The sequence below is a fragment of the Gadus morhua genome, chromosome 15 (genome assembly GCF_902167405.1).
Source record: "Gadus morhua chromosome 15, gadMor3.0, whole genome shotgun sequence".
Taxonomy (NCBI): domain Eukaryota; kingdom Metazoa; phylum Chordata; class Actinopteri; order Gadiformes; family Gadidae; genus Gadus; species Gadus morhua.
In genome coordinates this window covers 11171813-11193805 of record NC_044062.1, presented here as the reverse complement: position 1 = coordinate 11193805, position 21993 = coordinate 11171813, and the positions used below count along the sequence as shown (strand labels likewise).

General features: G+C 45.7%; 1 protein-coding gene across 7 annotated transcripts in view; it reads right to left on the bottom strand.

The window, feature by feature from the left end:
- The window catches only part of mark1 (MAP/microtubule affinity-regulating kinase 1), a 36993-nt gene extending 15746 nt beyond the window's left edge, over positions 1–21247 (bottom strand). For 3 of the 7 annotated variants that reach the window (XM_030379400.1, XM_030379399.1, XM_030379401.1), the window contains exons 1-4: positions 20829–21244; positions 17840–18037; positions 12724–12777; positions 41–89 (exon numbers count right to left, since the gene is read on the bottom strand). In XM_030379400.1, coding sequence (XP_030235260.1) covers positions 41–89; positions 12724–12777; positions 17840–18037; positions 20829–20879 — 352 coding nt within the window. In that variant the 5' untranslated portion in view covers positions 20880–21244. Of the gene's footprint in view, positions 1–40; positions 90–12723; positions 12778–17839; positions 18038–20828 lie in introns of all 7 variants that reach the window. The other 4 variants (XM_030379396.1, XM_030379398.1, XM_030379397.1 and 1 more) reach the window with 3 other exon arrangements.
- Between the last annotated feature and the right edge of the window lie 746 nt (positions 21248–21993).

Below are 21993 nucleotides of genomic sequence, written 5' to 3'. Positions count from 1 at the left end.
AATGAATACACATGTAGCACGTTCACACAGGGATACATACCGATGTTTGGATGATTCAGTATCTTCATTATTCGGACTTCCCTGAACAGCTGTCGGAAAGATAAAGGGCATCCCGTGAATAAAATAAATAGGTCAGGGACATCACAGGTAGTCATGCATGACTAACACATTTTCCTCCGCAGGGATCGCTGTCCTAACCACTGCCAGGGGCACGACACACACACACACACGCTATAAAAGGATGTGCTTGTTGTTGTTATCGGTGGTTAATCTGTGTCCTGGTGCTTAGAGAGTGGTGTTGCTTTTACAAAATGTCACAGATGGATTGAATGTGGATTTAGTTTCCTTTGAATAACCATTTTATTGAGATATGGAGTGGGATGGTCTAGAGGTTGGTTTGAGTCCCAGTTGAAAGGTTCGGGTTGCTTACCCTAATAGTATATATATAGGCATAAACTGGAGCAAGATAGCTTATTAATGAAATGTCAAAAACTAGCTTCAGATAAAAGCGTCTGCTAAATGATAGTAAATACAGTGAAATATTGCACTTCACAACTACACCATATTCCACATTAACTCATAATGGCCTTCCACTTTTTGGTCAATATGTTATCCAAACCACAAGCAAGAAGTATACAACAACTATACGTTATTTGGTTAGATCTGATTAGGGTTTCAAAATTCTGGGAATTTTCAAAGTTGGAAACTTTCCATGGGAATTAACGGGAATTTATGGGAATTTACGGGAATTTAAAAAATCGAAGGTTGGCTCTTAACAGGGGACTTAAATATAGTTGGGGAAAATATATTTTAGCATTATCTTGACTAACACAACCAGATTTCAACCAGAAGTAAACTTGAATATCTATGCTATTCCTCAATCACGCTAGCCCACTGCTTACTGCAGGGCTATTGAGACCACGCCCCCTACATGCACTGTGCATCCTCCATCACACGTGCACTTATGACTTCTAGCACCCTGGACCACACTTTAGAGCCAAGAGCATATTTAACTCAAAATTCATGTTTTTGTTCTTCAATGAAAGAATAAAATAATCAGAACTTGTTAAAGTTCTACCTACAAATAAATCTGCAAATATGATGTTTTTCAGGTTTTTGTAGTCTTTTAATCGTTTCTTTTATAGTGTTATTTTGCATGGCGTGTCTACTTTTAACAAAAAAACAACAACATATATATTTATGCTTGGATATGATACTGTTCGATTAAATTACTAGTTAATTCCCATTTATTCCCAAAATATAATTTTTTATATTTCCAAAATTCCCTATGTTAATTTACCGGAAAGTTTCCGTACATTTACCGGAAATTGTCCACCCCTTTGCAACCCTAGATCTGATATATATATATATATCTATCTATCTATCTATCTATCTATCTATCTATCTATCTATCTATCTATCTATCTATCTATCTATCTATCTATCTATCTATCTATCTATCTATCTATCTATCTATCTATCTATCTATCCATCTATCTATCTATCCATCTATCTATCTAGATATAGATATATAGATATAGATATATTCTGACTGAGATCAAACATATTTTACTGCAGCTGGGAAAGGGTGATGACGATGTGTGACGACGACTAGTGGTGAATACATATTGGTTACATAAATCTGTAATATATATTGCCTTCATTTCCAAAAAAGGAGAACACTAGAAACAGAAATCTGGACAGTAAGAGTGCACTCTTTCCAATCGTCTATGATACAGTTTCAGGAATAACCTCATCCTCACACCCCTGATGGGTCAGACTGTGAAATGAAATGAAAAGACAGGTGTCTCAACCCCCCACGGACACTCAAGATCCAGTTCCCCTAATCAATACAGAGTAAAAGCACTGCAGCGAGGTCAGGTGTGCTGATCGAAGGCAGAGTATTTTAGGCATACATTTCTAATTGTAAAATGTGATATTGTCCTCTGCAGCAGCTAGGGACGGGACTGTACCATTCTCTCACGGTACGGAACGTACCACAGTATAAACTGTACAGCCACAAAGCTACGGGAGAGTAAACAAAAATATAGATAACTAAAATAGTGCTAAATCTAATTGAAGTGCAAATTAAGAAGTATAAAGTATAGTTTCATTATACAATGACCAAGAAAGAAGAAGAAGAAAAATATGAATCAACAAATTCCTCCTTATAATAAACTGTTCACAATAAACAGAATACGGTACTACTAATGAGCGTAAAGTACAAGACATGTAAACTAGATACTGGGGTAATAGCTTAAAACATAAAATAACAAATTCCACCTAATAATAAAACCGTTCACAATAAACAGGACACTATACATCTGTAGCGTTAACTGCAGAAACAAGACACTTGGGTTGTAGCTTCTACCCTTGCCTCATCAAGTTATTTTACAGAAAGATTAACCTATCGATGTTCTCAGGCTTCAAGAAGGCTTTGAGATGACGTTGCAGGTCATGCAGAGGACATGCTGACACTCCTAGTTCACTAAATAATGGTAGCGCCACCCGCTGTAGAAACAGTGTAATGCGTGCAATAATGAGTTTGTTTTCTACGCCATGGTTCATTTAGTGGAGCGGTAGACCCACGGTATTCCAACCCCTCTCTAATAACAGCCGGAAAATAATAAAGAAGCAGCCAAGGGAAATAACCTAATAACTCAGGAGAATGGGAGGAGAATTATTTTGCTAGTGTGAATGTAATGCAGCCAGGAGACTTTAGAACATGATCTGTATACCAAGGGCTTATGGTCCTTGACTTGGAGGGGAGGCAACATTTATTGAGTTGCCCACACGAACACCCACGCACACACAAAAATACAAACCCACACCCCCTCAACGCACGCACGCACAAACTAAAAGACACAGGCTACTTCAAAAAAACACACCTGCACATTTCTTCTAAACACACAGCAGGCATGCACACTTCTCCTAAACACACGCGCACGCACACACGAGCACACACACACACACACACACACACACACACACCGCCAGCCAGCCAGCCAGCCAGCCCTAGCGGGCACGAGCCCTGCAGGAAGAAGCAGCCAGCCTGTGAGACAACAACAACACATTCAGCCAGCGATGGCTCACACTGAAGCGGTAGGCTGATGGTGATGTCACTCAGACATCTGCTGCATTCTCCATGTTATCGTGTTAGCATTGACGAGGAGCAACGGAGCAGCAACAGTACACCAATGTGATGATGAGTCCCCGGAACCCTCTAGGAATCAAGCCACAGACACAGACACTGCCCACTTCTGCAGTAGGAGGAGCCTGTGCACATGATTTGAGTCGGAAAGAATAAACCAAATCAAATCATGTGCACAGGCCCCTCCCACTTATGAAGTGGGAGGGGCCTGTGCACGTGATTGTACTTGGTTTTACCGTGACTGGAAACCAGTTCTGACACACATGTCAATGGTCCAGAACCAGATGTAGCCTGATCCAAGGTTATTCATTGTCTAATGTCTGGTTTAAACGGAAAAACGTGGATGACTGATATCTGGGGAATCTTGGTACCTCTGTACCTTGCTTGTTAGATACTGACGTCATGTGACCTTGTCTAGCCTGTGGCCACTGAGAGGTGCCGTCTAATCATTTAAATATGACCGCTCCATCATTTCTCTTTACAGGCCTATAACCTTTGTCTGATTTCCGTCCAAAATGTGCCTCAACTTGGGATTTAACAGTTAAACGGCAGCTGAGGCAGCATAGATTTGGCTTCCAAGCCATACTGCAAATGTGTTGCCTTTCTTTACCATCATGCAAAAGATGAAATTTATGAGAGTTAAAAAATGAGAAGCAGAACAACATGCATGTGTGGGTTTGTGGTGAATTAAAGGAAGAGCAAAAGGCAATCTGGTCAGGAAGAAAATGAAGATACATTGAAGGCCTGTTCCACATTGTAATAGCGCTGCTGTTTAATGACCTAGAAATACAAACTGTCCAAGCACTTATGTAAGGGCCAAAAGGCCATTAGCAAGTTTGTGCTACTATGCACACAGACGCTAGCGCAGCATTTAGCCAGCCCACTGCAGAGTGCTTCAGAACTATTAGTGTGTCTGTTGTAAAACTGGACAGGGGAGCACCAAATCCCACCCCTGGCCAAGGGAATACAGCACACTCACACTGTTTCCCAGCATCGGCTGGAGGTGAGGCCAAAATGGTTTAAATATGACATTGTATTAACCACATGTGTACATCGTACAGGGTTAGTCTTTTCATTATGTTGACGAAACCACTGCAGAACAATATATATATTTATAAAGAATGAGAGAGAGTGAGAGTGAGAGAGTGAGAGTGAGAGTGAGAGTGAGAGACAATGCAGTCAGACATATAGTTCAAAGAGCTAAGGATAAGCACGCTAAACGCCATAAACAAATATTGATCAAATTTTGTGCCACGCTAAACAATAAATATTTTTATTATATAAGGGTCATAACTTATTCATGATGATACAGTGAGGTAGACAGGAAGGTATGGGAGAGAGAGGGTTGGACATGCAGCAAAGGACCTCAGGCAGGAATCCAACCCGGGTCGCTGCAGTAAGGACTGAGCCTTAGTGGTACGCGGTCTACCTGGTGAGCCTCCGGGTGGAGCGCCCGCACCCAACCATATTGATACGAACCACCCAATAACAGATGGGCCTAACATAACCAAAAACCTCTACAAATAGATGTTGTCCTTCAAATAAACAAGTTAAAATGTATTTTAAGAAAAATAAACCCGTTCAAAGTAGGCAAGCCGGGCTATTTGACGGTCTTTTTTAAATCCTCCGATGGGTTCAGGAATGGATTTTCAAACCAAATATTTAACCGACTTTCACTTTTCCTGAAGCAGTTCAGATTAGCGATGGTCTCCCATGTGAAATGGATTGGGTTTAATATTCAGTCAGCGTGTTAGCCTGAGGAAACAGAACAGACTGAGAGAAAGCAGACCACCACATGATCCTCCCAGCTACCTTTCCCACTTAATACACATCTACTATAGTACAGGCCAGTACACGTCTACTGTAATACCCACCAACTGCATTATAGGCAAATACACATATACTATACTTAACACTAACACATCTACTGTAGTATAGGCCAGTAAACATCTTCTGTAATACAGGCCAGTACATATACTGTAGTACAAACCAGTACACATCAAGTGTAGTACAGGCCAGTACATATCTAGTGTACTACAGGTAAGTACACATCTAGTGTAGTACAGAGGGTACACATTTAGTGTAGTACAGAGGGTACACATCTAGTGTAGTACAGGTCAGTACACATCTAGGATAGTACTGGTCAGTACACATCTAATGTGGTAAAGGCCAGTACATCTATTGTTGTACAGGCCAATACACATCTAAATTAGTACACACCAGCATATCTACTGTAGTATAGGCAAATACACATCTAGTGTAGTTAACACTAACACATATCTACTGTACTACGTCCAACACATCAACTATAGTACATGCCGACACATATACAGAAGTAAACACCAATACACCAGAAAAATATACCCCCCCCACACACACACACACACACACACACACACACACACACACACACACACACTATTTGCCAATGAGGTTCTCTATCGTTTCTCCGATTGATATCAGTACTTTAATCATCCCTTGATCCATGGTCTGTCTGCCTCAGTCTCTCATGTTGCTCTCCCTCTCCCTATACCTCCCTTCCCCTCCCCCTCTCTCGCTGTCTTTCCCTCCCCTTCCCTATATCTCTGTGCCTCCCTATATCTCTCCCTCCCTCCCACCTACTCTCTCCCTCCCTCCCTACCTCCCCCCCCCCCCCCCCTCCTCTCTTATTTGCGTCATTGCCCTCCAGTCCCTCACAGGGGAAGCATGTGGCGTGCAGCCATTTGGAAACATAACTCAGAACAGATCTGAGAGAGAAGGACCACGGCACCGCACAACAACACATACAGACGGATACAAAAGATTAGACCAACAACATAACTCTAGCTTTTGTGTATATGTCTGAACAGAGAAAAAGATCCTACCTCATGCAGGATGGAATACACAGGATAGAGCAGAAAAGAACAGAGCTTTGTTGGCTCTGTGCAAACCAAAAGTGTACATGCAAAACATAACAACGGCCCCTACAACCACCCATTTGTGACCCACAACAAACACGTACATTTCCTCAGCAGAGAACGTGAGGGCTGATCCCCCGAACAAACAAAAGACAGGGAAAGTGCCATCTTGTTTTAGGTGGACGGCTGAACGGTTCAGGGTACGGAACACAATTAAAACCAAACCGGGCTCCTTTCGTTCTCCGAGCGCGGCGGTGGGGAATGCCATTGTCTGGGCACAGCCTTAATTGTATTATCAGGCGCCGCATCCCGTTTGATGCACGCACAAAAGCGCAATTTAATAAGTTGGCCGGGGGAAACTCGGTTGTCTGCGTGCCAGTGACCTACTTAAGAGTCACCCAGAGGCGACCAGACTTCCAAACTAGCCTTAATTACCGCACAGTGTCCCCCATGCACCGGGACATCATGCCAGGGGAAAGCGCTCGCGAGATCTGGCCGCACTATTTCAGTCACCGCGGCACAGCTGCTTATTCCACGTGGGATTATGGACAGGCCAGGACGCCTGCACAGCTCTTCCCAATAAGGGTCTGCGTTAGCGTGGCGTAGACTAGTGTACGTGTGCGAGTGTGTGCATGCGTTGGTTTGTGCACGTATTGAACTCCCGACTAACGACGAATCCAGCAATGGAGGATGAAGCGCAGGGATTTCCCTAGGCAGTGGCACTACCGCGACCCGGCAGGCACACAGTCGGAATCAGATGAACCATGAACCACTACTGCCTGTCTGCATACCAGAGGGGCCTCTTCATAGGGAGACAGACCTGCTATTAATCTACCCCCGCAGCCCGCCACCGAAACAGTCCGGAGTGAGGGGGCAGGCAGGGGGGGTCGACTCAACAACACATTCGGTTTGCCAAGAGCACGCCCAATGTGGAAGAATTAGAGTAGAGATAATAACGTGTGAATAACATGGATGCTGTGGGATCCACTCTCGCAACACGTTGTGGAACCTCTTGATCAAGAGGTTTCACCACGTGTTGCGGGAGTGGATCCCACAGCATCGGCCATGTAATTCACACGTTATTATCTCTACTCTAATTCTTTCCCCCGGTGTCTACAATGAATCACAACAGAGAACTATACTGTCCGTCCCATCACGTTCTGCTTCTCTAGGAACCGGAGCCCAGATCTCCCCCCCATGGGGGGGGGGGGGCTACGACACTGTAGTGCACTGCTGACTGATACACTCGGTCAGACGCAAGACAGACGCCAACACCCGACGCTTAACACTGCCGGCGACCCGGCGATAGACCGTCAGCTAGTATAGGCCCTCACCCAGGGTCAGGGTTTAGTGTCCTCTCACTATAGCAGGAAGACAACGGGAACTAAATAGGGGATTAGTTCCATGTCATAATTAAGGAGATAACAGCGTATGGATTGCTAAATTAATTTGTTAGCAGCATCACATTGCAGCAACCTTATAGGATGAGGCATGGCCAGATTATAGCGCCATGTTAGTCGAGTGACTCACTCAGCCTACTTAAGTTTGATTGGGACCGTTAGCATGTGTAATAATTAAAGGGAGATTACAGTTTTGATTGGTTAATTCCTTTATTATATTCTCTCGATCTCTGTTGTTGTAGCATGGCTAGCTCATTCATCAGTCTGTTCTTCCACTCTATAACATAACAGTGTAGGTACCTGCTTGGCCTACTTTAGTTTGATAGTGTACAGCACTTTGTGATAACTAAGTTAGGGGTTCTGACTGGAAGGACATGACAGAGTTTTGCTTGCTTAATAAAATTACTTCCACTTAAAATCGCTCTCAAACTTTAAGAGGATGTAGCATTGAAAGTTCACAGCGGCATAGGAAAGACTTTGCTAAGTCTGTACGTCAGAACCGTCCAGTTACTCGCCTCGCCTACTTTAGTGTGTTTTGGAATTGACAGAATGGCAGGAGAAAGAGAGAGACTGAGAGAGCGAATGCTTGCTCCATAAAAAATAAATGAAAAGAGGATTAACTGAGCAAGGACTATTTCGGGGCTGGAATGCCTAAAAACCATGACAACATCAACATATTTGACCACGTTTGACACGTGATGCGTTTCCTGTGGCGGATCACTGGATGCACTCTGGGAGCTCAGCTGACCTCATTTCCTGTTGTGCTGAACCACACAAGTTACTAGAGCGAGGGGACAGGAGGGCAGCCGGCCAATAGGACGAGCCACATCGGACCATCACTTCCCTTCAGTCCTTCTGACCTCAAGAGAAATTCCTTGACCTGCTCCGACCCTTTCTCTAAACAAAGTTCAATCATTTTGATGGAGAAGAGGAAAAACCCTGGGCAGATTTTCTGAGATCCTTAGGAGCTGCCGTCAGCCCTTTGAGGGCGCCCGCGGTCTCCATTCATTCATGAGTTCTGGATGCAAGGCAAGGAAAACTAAATGCCCTCGATGGAAAACCTTCCTCCTACCATCAATAAGCAAAAATATAAACAGTTTGTGTTCAGAAGAAGTCCCAGCATGGACTCTGTCTCTGTGTGTAATCCATCTCCTGGAACTTGAGTTGCGGGAGGATATATGCACGTGAATACGTCGGTGTGCATGTGAATTAGTGAGTGCTTGCACATGCGCTCCTAACAAGTTACCCACCACCATACGTTATCAAAAAACTAAGGTGTTAGAGGCAAGTCAGTTCTAGGAGTTTTTTGTACCTCTGTGCGTGTGGATGTGTGGATGTGTGTGCATGTAACGCATGTTCAGTGAGCTCTGTAATGGCCCTGGCTGTGCCCACTGAGCCAGATGGAGAGAGCCCCGAAACCCAGCCCGCTGCAGCCCACAACAAGAGGAGCCAGAGACATCCACCACCAGCTATGGTAGAGCGAGAGAGATTGGGCAAGGGTGAGCTAGGGTTAGTGAGAGAAAGAGATAGAGAGGCTGACCGAAAAAGATCAGTTCTCACATTATAAATGAGATATAACTATATATACATATACTGAATGTATCAGACCATATTATATTGAAGGAAAGGGACAATTTTGTTCTTACACTTAGTATTTAGCCGTTAAAAGCCTGACACCGAATCAATATTATATTTCCCGAAGCAGTATCGGTTTGCATATTTGAGGGGCTGACATCATTGATCGATTACGTTGACTAATCATGACGCAAAAAATGACTCAATTTTCAATGTCAACAGTCAACAGTCAAAGCTGTACAGTATTTATACTTTATACCGGATTATATTTCAGGAAGACACTCTTCAACCCCTGTATCTCTCATATCCAATATGCATATTCAATATAATTCACATTTGTTGACAATTAATGTCAACCAATAATGAATTATTGATTAGAGATGCACCGATTGCAAAATTCTTGGCCGATACCGATTTCCGGTTTTTAAGGAGGTCTGACCTGCCAAAACCGGTTTTTCCGATACCGATTTTCTAAGAAATAATTATAATCATATAATATGTTGATAGGTTTTCAATGTAGTGAGTCCCCGGGACCCACAGGTGGCGAGTTGGGTGGGTCCCTGAGAAATTCAATGGGTCCCGACTCCCCAGTTTAAAAAATGTGTTTCTTTTTTATTATTATTCTATTTCTTAAATGAAATTAATAGTGTTAAACTCAATACATGAAATTGTCATCTGAAAAGCGCAGCCATTTGTATGTGGTGAGCCACTGCTTCAGAAAAGTTCGCTTTTTTTGGGAGGAACATGTAGAAGGTTGAGGCAATTCTTCTGCAGTGGGCTCATCAGGCTCAGTAGAGGGGGAGGCAGAAGTAGGTACAGGCAATGTTGAGGTACTCTCTCTAGGCTGATCAGAGTCAGGGAGGAGTGCAGAGGTAGTGGGGACAGAAAATGCAGCTGCAATAGTTTGCTGACCTGCAATAGGTTTCATCTTTTTCTTTGGTGGTATTTTTGCGTTCTCTCTTCTCTGCCTGTTTCTCGAGAAAAACGGGATCTCGTTGGAAGCGCGATGTATGCGCAGGCGCCGTTTGGGCATAACAATATGTAGGCTGCCGTTCAATGTAGTTTTCATCACCACCACCGGATTATGTTTCATTTATTTCATTACAGCACGTCCCCTAAACGTTACAACATAATCGACACGAATGAGCACAGCATCGAGCAGTGGAAACGTGGGTTTATTTACTATGAAGTTTGTATTTTTAATTGTTGAAATGAAATCAGCGGTGACGAGCTAGTTGTTTTGGTAGCGGCTAAATTAGCATGTCGCGATACTTTGAACAGGGGATCACGTCTGCGCCGAGTAGATGCGCAGAGGGTTGAAACAGTGCTTGTCTGGTCTGCTCACAAGAAGGTTTCTTTGGCCAGTTACTGTGATTAAACACGAGTTGTTTAATGTTCACAATGTATCGTTTTTCATGGGGAAAATTAGATGCGTCCCCGGGACGCATGGATAGTGAGTTTAGTGCGTCCTTTCAGATTTGAATGCGTCAGGGACGCAGGACGCGTACCTAGCAACATGATCCCCCACGGCTTATTTTTGACTTGCAAGCATTACAAACAGCGTGTTTTGGGTCGTCCTGGCACACAGTGAAATAAGTCCAAATCAGCGACATGTTTTTCTTCCCGCGCTCTGGGCGCCTTGAGCTGCTACGCACCGCGCATGCGGGTGAGTTTGATCGGCCGAAAACCGGAAATTACGACAGTGACCGGCAGGTCACCGATTGTGGCCGATTGGATACAAAACCGGCTTTTTTAATCGGCGGCCGGTTGATCGGTGCATCTCTATTATTGATTATTAATAAATATGTCACTACTTGATCAACTATCAGAATAACAGCTTATACAAGGTATAAACTTGTATAAACATAATTATTTACATCGCTTGTTGATAGATTAAGGTTCCATCACCATGCAAAGTGCCATCATTGCTCTGAAAATCCAATATTTGATACCATGACCGACCGTACAGAGGAGCACAGATGAGTCATTTTCAAAATATGGCTGCCACTGACGTGTCACTCGTTCACTGCTGTGATTAATTGTAGATCTATCCAAATGCGTCCAGAGGCATTTGGTTTTGCGCCCGTCAATAACCGAAAATGATGGAGCATGAACTGAGAAGTTCCAGACGTGTACGCATTCCTCAATTGGCCTGGCGATTACAGGCAACCAAGAGGAGGCCCAATGGGCCTTTGTATCCGGGGGCAGGACCCGGTTCCATGAACACTGGTGTGAGTTCACAAGGACAGGACACCAGAGTCTAGGAGACAATCAATATAATCCAGTAGATCACTGCTGCATTGCAGATGGGGCTCTTGCTTAATAGGCCATTTCGCCAGTCCAGGACCAGAGGATTCACAGCAGTCAAGCCCCCGCTAGTACCCAACACACACACACACACACACACACACACACACACACACAGCGGGTCGACTACAGCCAACGCTAGACCTTTAAGGGGCCTCATGAATAATTCAACAGAGGCACTCGATCAGTGGTCAAACAGCATGTTTGCTCTTCCATATGCATCGCGAGACAGCAGGCTGCAATAAAAAAGCTATGACTGGCTCAAAACACTGCTGATGCTGAACCCGCCCCCCTACCAGTGACGTCCCATGAGTTCCTATTGATGGCCCCACTACAGCCTATAAACCCAGGGAGGGGGGCCGCGACCTGGGTCTCTCCCCCCCCCCCCTCCCCCTCTGGGTCCAGGCAGAGCTCAGGAGGAAGCCTTGGGGTTAGGTATCACCGTATTTTGTCAACATGGTACCAAAGGCAGTAAGAAAAATAAGCTCTATTGAGACCAGCAAAATAATACAATATGTATTTTGAGACCTTATCTTTGCCCAGGCTCTGATATGTTCTTCAGAATGGTCCTCAATGCAATGAAAAGGTTGGTGTGTATATGTTTTACAAAACAGTCCATTTACTGTTTCTGAATAACTCTAGACTGTTGTGACCAACCCTAGCCTCACCCTGGGATTCCTTTGAAATGTCTTCCGAAAGAGGAAGTTCTGAGAGAGTGGTAATGCATTCGCCCCACAGTCGGTCGTCCAACTCTATGAGGGCCGGTTGCATGCTGGGACACATAAACAATTTATCATCTCTTCTCATCTCTGGATCCATGGCCGCGGACCAACATACAGATGTACAATTGTATTGCTCCACACGCAAGAGGAAATTGTGTGTGTGTGTGTGTGTATGTATGCACGCATGCATATATATATATATGTATGTGGGACTGCTTACATGCATGTATATTTCGGCCTGTGTACATGTGTGTGTTTTTGCATGTGGTGTGCATGCCTTTGATCCAGAGGAAGGGCTTATATGTAGATCCCTATTCGAATAAGACACTTCCCTAACCTCTGTGTGCTCGGGTTCTGCTTATACGACCACTAATCAGACAGCAGTAGAAACCAGGGAGAGTGGGAGGGAAGCAACGGTGGTGGAGGAGGGGGGGTGTTTTCAACAGCTGATCCTGCACCACAAACCCACAGTGTGCATGTGACAAACACATATAGAAAAACAAACACACACAAAGAGCGTGAGAATGACATAGAAAGTGAGACAAAGAAAGCAAAAGGGTCAAAAGACATAAAGACAGCGACAGACAGTGAGAGAGAAACATAAAGAGGGAGAGAGTGTTGGAGAGACAGACAGAGAACTCTACAGTATGTGGTGTGAGGCAGGGTGTTACCTTCTGTAGACTAGTGGGGTTCAGCTGGGTCTTGTCTATGATCTTCACAGCCACCTGGGGGGGGGAGAAAAGAAAGAAAGAAAGAAAGAGAGAAAGAGAAAGAGAGAGAGAGAGAGAGAGAGAGAGAGAGAGAGAGAGAGAGAGAGAGAGAGAGAGAGAGAGAGAGAGAGAGAGAGAGAGAGAGAGAGAGAGAGAGAGAGAGAGAGAGAGAGAGAGAGAGAGAGAGAGAGAGAGAGAGAGAGAGAGAGAGAGAGAGAGAGAGATGAAAGAAAAAGTTAGAAGCCAAAACGGATAATCCATTTGCCTTTCTCTGGTTTGTGCAGTAAACACACCACACAGCCTCGGGGCCGTACAGCAGTGCGTCCTCATTATTTTACATCCAACAGTTAGAAAAAAAACTAAATGAAAACCCTGGTACAGGCAGCCGGCCAGTCTTTCATAACTGGAGCTTTGATTTGCAGCTGTTGAAAACAAAATCTGTGTAAAATCATTGTGAATAACTAGGAGTTGTCTCACTCTCTCACACACACACACACACACACACACACATACACACACACACACAAAGTGGCTGCAAAAACAGAGTCATTCGCTGTGATTCCATAGGACCCATGGTTGCTAGTTAACTGATTTGCTAGCCGACTGGCATGCAACTCTCCCCTCCGCCCGACAGCAGAGCCAATGTGCTGTGATTCTGAGAGCTCAGCACACTAGAAGGCCCTCGGTGCCAGCCCCTCACCCTCTCTTAGTACATTGAGCTGATCAATTATGTCTATAAGCAGCTGATTAAGCATCTTTTCTATACCGGTGCCAGAAATGTTCGCCTAACTGTGACTGATACAGTTGCCGCCCATTTTAATAAAACTATAAATCCATCCCTGCAAATTAAATTGGGGAAGCCACGACTCAATGTCTTTTTTTGTGTGCTACATCATCACACACAGACATACGGCTTGATAAGCCCACACAACATGGCCGCCACGCCTCTAGTGAAACAAAAATCCCACATATGGCAGCCATCCAAGCCGACGCTATGAATCTCATAGCGTTTGCGATCATAAAACCATTACCATGAGACAGGGGAGATATTAGTAACGAGAGCGCCACTGGAGCAACTACACGCTCGTTACGGCTTAATTAAAACAGTAAGCTAATAAGCCCGCGTGAAAGGATATCTCTGGTTGTATCCTGTGGCCCTTTAAAAGCGGCCCTCAGCTGAGGTGGAGGAGAAGGCGGAGTCACAGAATCCTGCGATTGGTGGAACTGCTATAAGAACAACAAGGGGGTTCTCCAAACCCGCCCCGCATCCCTGCAGCGCAACCCCACTCTAAGGCAGACGTTGGGGGTGCCACTCATCTCCTGTACGCCCCGAGTAGAAACAAGGTGGATACAATAAGAAATATGTGGACAAAAGCACATAGGCTACTGCACTATACATCAAAGACAGGAACAGATCATGCAGAGGATGAAGAGTATAGGGAAAAGGAAGTAAGAAAGAGAAAGAGAGGGAGAGAAAGGAAGAATGTGAAGGAAAGAGGAAGAGAGCGGAAAAAGTCTGAGCACGCAAAGGAAGGAGAAAGAGTAAGCAAGCAAGCAATAGAAAGAGAAAGGGGAGAGAGAGAGAGAGAGAGAGAGAGAGAGAGAGAGAGAGAGAGAGAGAGAGAGAGAGAGAGAGAGAGAGAGAGAGAGAGAGAGAGAGAGAGAGAGAGAGAGAGAGAGAGAGAGAGAGAGAGAGAGAGAGAGATGGCGGGTGAGTAAGAGAGATGGCACCACACCTAGAGACAGCGTGAGAGAATAAAGGGGAGAGAGTGACAGAGGGGGAGACGGAGACAGACAGAGAGAGCGAGAGAGAGAGAGCGAGAGAGATGCCACGTGAGAGAGCGAGAGAGAGGGAGGGAGAGAGATGCTCTTGTGTATTGCAGACATTATGCAGTTATCGTCTATTTGTGGCCAGGATGAGGTGGGCAGGTGCATGGACAGAACTCCCTCCCCCTGTGGAGAACTAGCCCTTGGCCTGTACGCTGTGCTTGTCTTCACACCGTACCGTATATCACATTCACTCTCCTCAGAGTGGACATGACCGTGTAGCGCTTTCTGTCATGCTCTGCGTGATTGTCAGACAGTTGCGTGAGTCTGAAGAACGAAATCTGAAGAAAACCCTCTCCTCCACTTGGGGGTGTGAGGGGCTGATGCAAGCTGGGTGTGGCTAGCGGGACTGAAACTGAGCTGCGGTTATGAGTGTGATCCTCGGCATACGTGTTTAAGTGTGTATGTGTGCGTTCGTTCCCCCCCCCCCGCGCTTGGGGTAATTTATTTAACGATAAATAATTTAGATCCACAGTGACAGAAGGGCATCCCTGTTAATTATTCACTACTATACGTTCCATGCTTATGTGACAGGACCGACACACACCCACACACGTGATGCACACACGCAAGCGCATACGTCCACATAAACACACGCGTGGACGCTGGGAAGGACAACAGGAAGTCTGTGGTGGAGGGCTCTACCCGCGTGTTCATCTGTATTCCTCGTCACGGCACGCAGCGAGGACAGCGAGCCAGGGTCAAGGTCATTCAATACAACGAGCAGCGGCTTCAATAGTGATACAAACTATGTGTTCATTTTTTTTCTGCCTACATTCCTCCCCTGAACACAATAAATATTCTAAAGTAAATGAATAACAGTATTGATGAAATGACAAAGCATCTTGAAATGAGGAAAGTAACAAGCGAGAGGCATACAAGTTAAATAGCCCAGATGGGATCAGTGGTGGCTTCATACCCATTACTAGTTAGTACAGGTTAATCGTCTTCTTCTAATAATTGAAAAACATATATATTGCCTAGCTCAAGGTGTGTGTGCGTGCGTGCGTGTGTGTGAAATCAAGGGCTATTTAGAACATAAAGGAGAGTGCCATTCAGGAGGTCCCAGTTCGTAACCAGGTCTGCTTTATTAGCTTTTTGCCAATCCCCATCCATAAGCATATGCTAACCCCAGTCTGTACGACTTTTGCTTAACTGGTCTTCAAGCATTGTGCCTAACTGGTCTGTAAGCCTTGTGCTAACCCCAGTTTGTACGCATTGTGGTTGACCCATCAGCATTAGCGCCATGTCCCTGTTTTGCCCCCCACCTGTTTTCTCTGACTCACAGCAATGCCTGTGCATTCTGATGAACCAGCAAGGGCAAGCGAACACATTACATCAGTGCCTGACCTTCCCAGCGAAAAAGTAGGCAGTAGCCGGTAACCCACACACCCCCAGCCCACCCAACCAGCATTAAAACAGGAATCACACAGAGGAGATCCAGCTAACTCAGGGATCCTGCTGTGCAGCGTGACTAGGAATATTATTATTAGGTGTAACTTGATTAGATAAGAGGGTGTGAGAGTAAAGATACGCTAGAAGTGCCGCAGAAGCACCCAGGCTGCAGAGACCAGCTCCTGGCTCTCAGACCCTGCCAGAGGGAGAGAGACCAGCGCCTGATTCTCAGACCCTGCCAGAGGGAGAGAGACCAGCGCCTGATTCTCAGACCCTGCCAGAGGGAGAGAGACCAGCTCCTGGCTCTCAGACCCTGCCAGAGGGAGAGACACCAGCGCCTGATTCTCAGACCCTGTCATGGGGGAGAGAGACCAGCTCCTGGCTCTAAGACCCTGCCAGGGGAAGAGAGACCAGCTCCTGATTCCCAGACCCTGCCAGAGGGAGAGAGACCAGTGCCTGATTCTCAGACCCTGTCAGGGGGGAGAGAGACCAGCTCCTGATTCTCAGACCCTGCCAGGGGGATAGGGACCAGCGTCTCTTGCTCTCAAACCGTGCAAGAGGGAGAGAGACCAGCGCCATGTTCCCAGAGCCTGCCAGGGAAAGAGAGACCAGCACCAGAGTCTCAGCCCCAGCGAGGGAGAGAGAGACCAGTAACTGGTTCTCAGACCCTGCCAGGGTGAGAGAGACCAGTAACTGGTTCTCAGACCCTGCCAGGGTGAGAGAGACCAGTAACTGGTTCTCAGACCCTGCCAGGGGGAGAGAGACCAGTAACTGGTTCTCAGACCCTGCCAGCGGGAGAGAGACCAGTAACTGGTTCTCAGACCCTGCCAGCGGGAGGGACCAGTAACTGATTCTAAGGCTCTGCCAGCGGGAGGGACCAGTAACTGATTCTAAGGCTCTGCCAGTGGGAGAGAGACCAGTAACTGGTTCTAAGGCTCTGCCAGTGGGAGAGAGACCAGTAACTGGTTCTAAGGCTCTCCCAGTGGGAGAGAGACCAGTAACTGGTTCTAAGGCTCTGCCAGTGGGAGAGAGACCAGTAACTGATTATAAGGCTCTGCCAGTGGGAGAGAGGTGGTACACAGACTGCAGGTCACCTTTTCTTTCCTTTTTTCTCTGTCCCTGGGAAACAGGAGCTTTACTTACAGACACAACATAGCGGGGCTTGGATCACTGGCAATGCAGCGACAATAGCTTCATGTTTAAAGGCAAGACAGAGAGGGAGATGGAGGCCAGCAGACAGAGAGAGAGGGAGGGAGAGATGGAGAGATAGCAAGTGTGAATTTGAGCTTGGTAAGTGACCCACAAGGACAAAAGCACTGTCAAAAATGACACTTTCACAACAGGACATTTTTTCTCTCCCTGTGCCATTTCTGAATGAGTAATGGCAGCTGTGGGCCTTCAATAATTCTCTCAAAATATAACAAAATCCCACATAAAAAATAATTGATAAAAAAAAACCACATAGAAATAGAAATCCTGCCAACTGAAGAAAAAAACGATCAGAAAAGGAGAGACTAAAACACCAGCGCCCCGGATATGATCTACAATCGCAATACTGACTGAGTCGCAAATTCGGTTGAGTAGCCAATTTCAACAAACAGGATGCGAGTTGAAATGCAGCTACTGTGCACTGTAGTCCTGTGCAGAAACAGAAGACCTGTGAATGCAGTTGCTTTGATGAACAGCAGCTTTCAGAAGTTGAACACCACAGCGTGTACATAACGCCTTACTAGTTATGCGGTTATAAAAGGGGTCTAACTCTGAGGGTGTGGGCATTTCTCCCAAACCAAATGGCATAAAGAAATACAACTTTTCATCTCATCCCTGGTTCAACAGGGTCGCCCCACCGTCTCACCTCTCGGCCTGTGAGGACGTGCCGCGCGAGCTTGACCTTGGCGAAGTTCCCCTTGCCGATGGTCTTGAGGAGCCGGTAGTTGCCGATGTGGGGGTGCTCCTCGGTGGAGGTCAGGGAGTTTCGGCATCGCGGCAGGCTGTGGCGGCTGGCCGACTTGGTGGGCGGGACGGGGGGCTCCACGAAGCCGTCCGACGAGTGCTGCGGGAGGAACGCAGAAGGGCAGAAACGAATAAACGACCGGAAGCATGCCGATTCCATTTTCGTTTAGGAGAGAAAAGCTTTTACCTAAAGGAGATACCCTGGTCACTAGTGAGCAGGTGGGTGGTTAGTCCTCTTGGATTCCTACAAACTACAGACTCTTTAAGCTAGGGGTTATACACCCTCACCATTAAAATATCCTGCCCAGAGTACAAAAGAAAACCCACCGTTTTTTTTCTTTTTGAGCAGTGTAGACAACAACACACGTTAGCTAGACTAACGCTTTAGCCTGGTTCTTTGCTCCGCTCAGATTGCATTTTCCTATAAGGAGCCTGGCTTGCGCACACTAAGGCTAAAGTGATGTTCACCCTGATGGCCATGGCTCTGCAGTGGGAGTATGTGTGTGCAAAGGCAAGGGATATACCTGTCCCATCTGCAATGAACCTATTACAGGAAAAGGGCTGCATGAAAATCAGGTCGCCCCCATACTGCTTCCTTCCTGACCACCTCGTCATCATCTCGTAGCAAAATAATGAAAGTAATGAGCAAAACCTTTGATTACAAAGTAATCCAAATAATGCTGGGTGATAAATGAATGCAATATGTGGATTGCAATATGAAACAACCCCATGACACTCAGAAGATAGCGCTCTCCCAAAGACTCACAATTATTAATTTTTGATGGGCTCACTACAAAAATAGTGTAAGAGAGACAGCTGAGCGAGAGAGAGAGAGATGACACAAGAGAGCAGAACAGTGTTGTGTCAGGCTGGGCTACACCAGCTGCTGATGTCACTCCAGGTGAAAGCTCCCATGATCCACTGTTTCTGCAGAGCGCCACGCCCCAGCCCTGAGAATAAAAGCCTTGGTCTGGTTACCCAGGCTGCCCTGCTCCTCTTTCACCACGGTAACGTTACACCGGCCGGGTGCAGCAGCGCACGTCACACAGAGCTTGCCTACTTCCTGTGTGAGGAAGCGTCGCACAAGCACACCACATGATCCCGACAACGTCCCCAGTGTGCGTGTGCGCGTTTGCGACAGAGACGTGACTATGAGGGGGACGATAAGATATTTAGAAAAAAACAGACGGAGGGGGAAATTTTGATTGGCTGCCCGTTCAGGCAGACCATCCAGTGGTACACTGGTGGCGAAGGCGTCAGACTAGCTGCTGCTGCTGAGATCAGCCAGCTGTCTGACCGGTAGCGGTCATTTACGCGTCACTATTTGCTTGGCTTTAGGTCAAAACTGTCCTCCGGCTATTTTAGCACCAGCACTGCAATAAGCAACTTACACACACACACAGACACACAGACACACGACTACTAGATACCAAGGCAGAGATGGAAGCATAGGGAAAAGTCTTGGCACAACCATGTTCTTCATTTTGCACTAAAAGCCTCTTGTCTCTCTCTGAGTAATAGGTAGTTATGCAATACAGATCGTCAGTCAGTGGCCCTTGGGCTGTGTGCTACAGAGGAATGGATAAAAGGCTAGGCTAGGCTAGCTACTGCCAGTGTTGATAAAGGCAGAGCTAAAATGACTTCACAGTTAATGTCAGAGCAGACAGTTAGACAGCTCAATCTATTGCAATACTTTAGAGTATAAATCTTTATTTATAGTTTATACCATATTTCGACAATAATGTTTAATGTAGGTCGAAAACTTTTAAATATGAAACGATCTTAGCTATTTTGTAAATTGGTAATGGTATGTGACCATCTGCTCAATGATGTTGAATCCACCACCCACTCTTATTTAAATGAGCTGCTTAAAATGCAACAACACTATTTATAGATTATTCAGAAAAGCCTTGCCTCGGGATATATTAAGTGTAGTGATTTAGCAGTGAGTGTTTACCTATAAATAGAAAGCATAGCTTCTTGTAATGTCCATTGTCTCTGAAATATGATATACTCCATTATTTCGGATATAGTTGGGCAACGGTTCATTCCAGGAAAACAAGTCGAACCCTGATGTCATACCCTGTCAACACACAATGCATAGGTTGTCATCAGACCTAGAGTGTGTGTGTGTGTGTGTGTGTGTGTGTGTGTGTGTGTGTGTGTGTGTGTGTGTGTGTGTGTGTGTGTGTGTGTGTGTGTGAGAGATAGAGAGAAGGGAGATCGATCATGATGAACATTCCATCACATTGGACGGGATATCTCGCATGGCCTAATTAGCTTCCTGTTGATGCATGGCATGCATATGTGCAGTTTTACAACACCACAACATCCGAGTGGGGTATAGATAACGGGTATGCAGCAAGAGTGGACATCCTAGGTGATGGATGTCATGTCACATTGTGATGCTACCGAGTACGGCTATTGAAAAGTGGGACAGCATCACCCCCCATCCCCCGAATATTGACGCCCTGCACTACAATATACCCACTTGCAACAGGGGCAGCAACATATTTCCCCACAGTCTACCTAACAAAAAGCCGGATTGAGAGTCACAACAATACGACTTAACCTTCGTATTGCTCATAAAGCTAGCTATACTGACGCAGTGCGTTAGCTAGGCCAGAAACTCTGCATTGTTAATTCACGAAACGCCACGAAATGCACAAAAGCTCGCCTGTTTATTCCACGATATCGTGTCTTTATGGCCGTCATACGGACCAGGCTGGTGATTGGTCGAGTCATTCTGCAACATTGGTAGCCCAAAAACCCCCGCTCCCTAAAATCGCTGCTGCCCCAGAACAACCCACAATAAGAGAGTCCGATTTTAAAAACCTTTCCGCTACAATGTCAACAATACATTTGGCTTTTCTGCTGGAGATAACACTTACATTCTCAGTATCACGTTCATTCACAGTCGGCAATGGCGTTCTAGTCGACATGTTGTGCTTTACAGGCCGCTCGGCGATGCAGCAGGCTGGGCAGAGCGGAGACCGTGCGATCCGATGGGCAGAGAGGCTCCTCTATACGTCTACCATCTCGCTCAGCGTTGTCGTCCTCGTTAGCGAAGTAAACAGCGATGTTTACCGCACCATACTGCGCGAAAATCGTCCACTTTTAACGCAGATTTATTTGTGGCGGAGTGCCCTTTCCCTCAGGTAGCTCAAGGCAGTGTGTGAGGACGCTGTAGCAGGAGAGACGGGGATAGGCCAGGGAGATGTGTCGGGAACGTGTTGAGCAGAAAAAACGGACGGGTCTATTGCTGCGCTGCACTGCGCCGCGCATCGCTAACCTCCCACAGCAAGGGAACAGCACACAGGAAAGATGGAAGATTCTCTCAATCTCCCCTCTGTCTCCCTCTCTCTCATAATAGCCGAATCATTCACAAAGTATTTTTTTTTTATGTTAAAGGTTCCTATGTTGTTTCACCAAGCCCCCGAAATGTTATGCTGATTGAAAATGCAAATGGTATTAAATACTAGAAATATATATTACCTATACATATTTAATAACAACATTGCCTAGTCAAAGCAGACCCAAAAGGCTCTTGTATAAAATAATACTATAATATTTGCCACAATACTATATTGCTATTCGCTTGCAATGAACTCAAAAAGAGCATGATCCATTCATTTTTTAATGATTTAAACTTTGTTTGAAATTTTTCGGGCTGTATTAATATGAGGCTATTGTTTGTTTAGATACTCCTAATCGGAGGTTGGTTTTTAACTCTCTAGTATAGCAACCTCCCTATGTCAGTTGATGTCGGTTCCCATACAGAAGGCCTTTACTTGCTCTGTAAACTGAGAAGACTTTGCCATCTTTTGGATCCCCATAGCATTGCATTCCTCATAATTTCTACATCCGGGATTGTACTATAGATTGTGTAGCGGTTTTTTGCCCATTGGTTAGGCTACAGTATGACGTCGTTTGAATGAACACGACGCTAGGGGTGATGGAGGGTGACCACAACGCGTGTTACCAACTCGTCCACTAGATGTCAGGCTTTCATTGCAAACCAGCTTTCGGCCTTAGCCTATTCCAGTTAGCACGAGG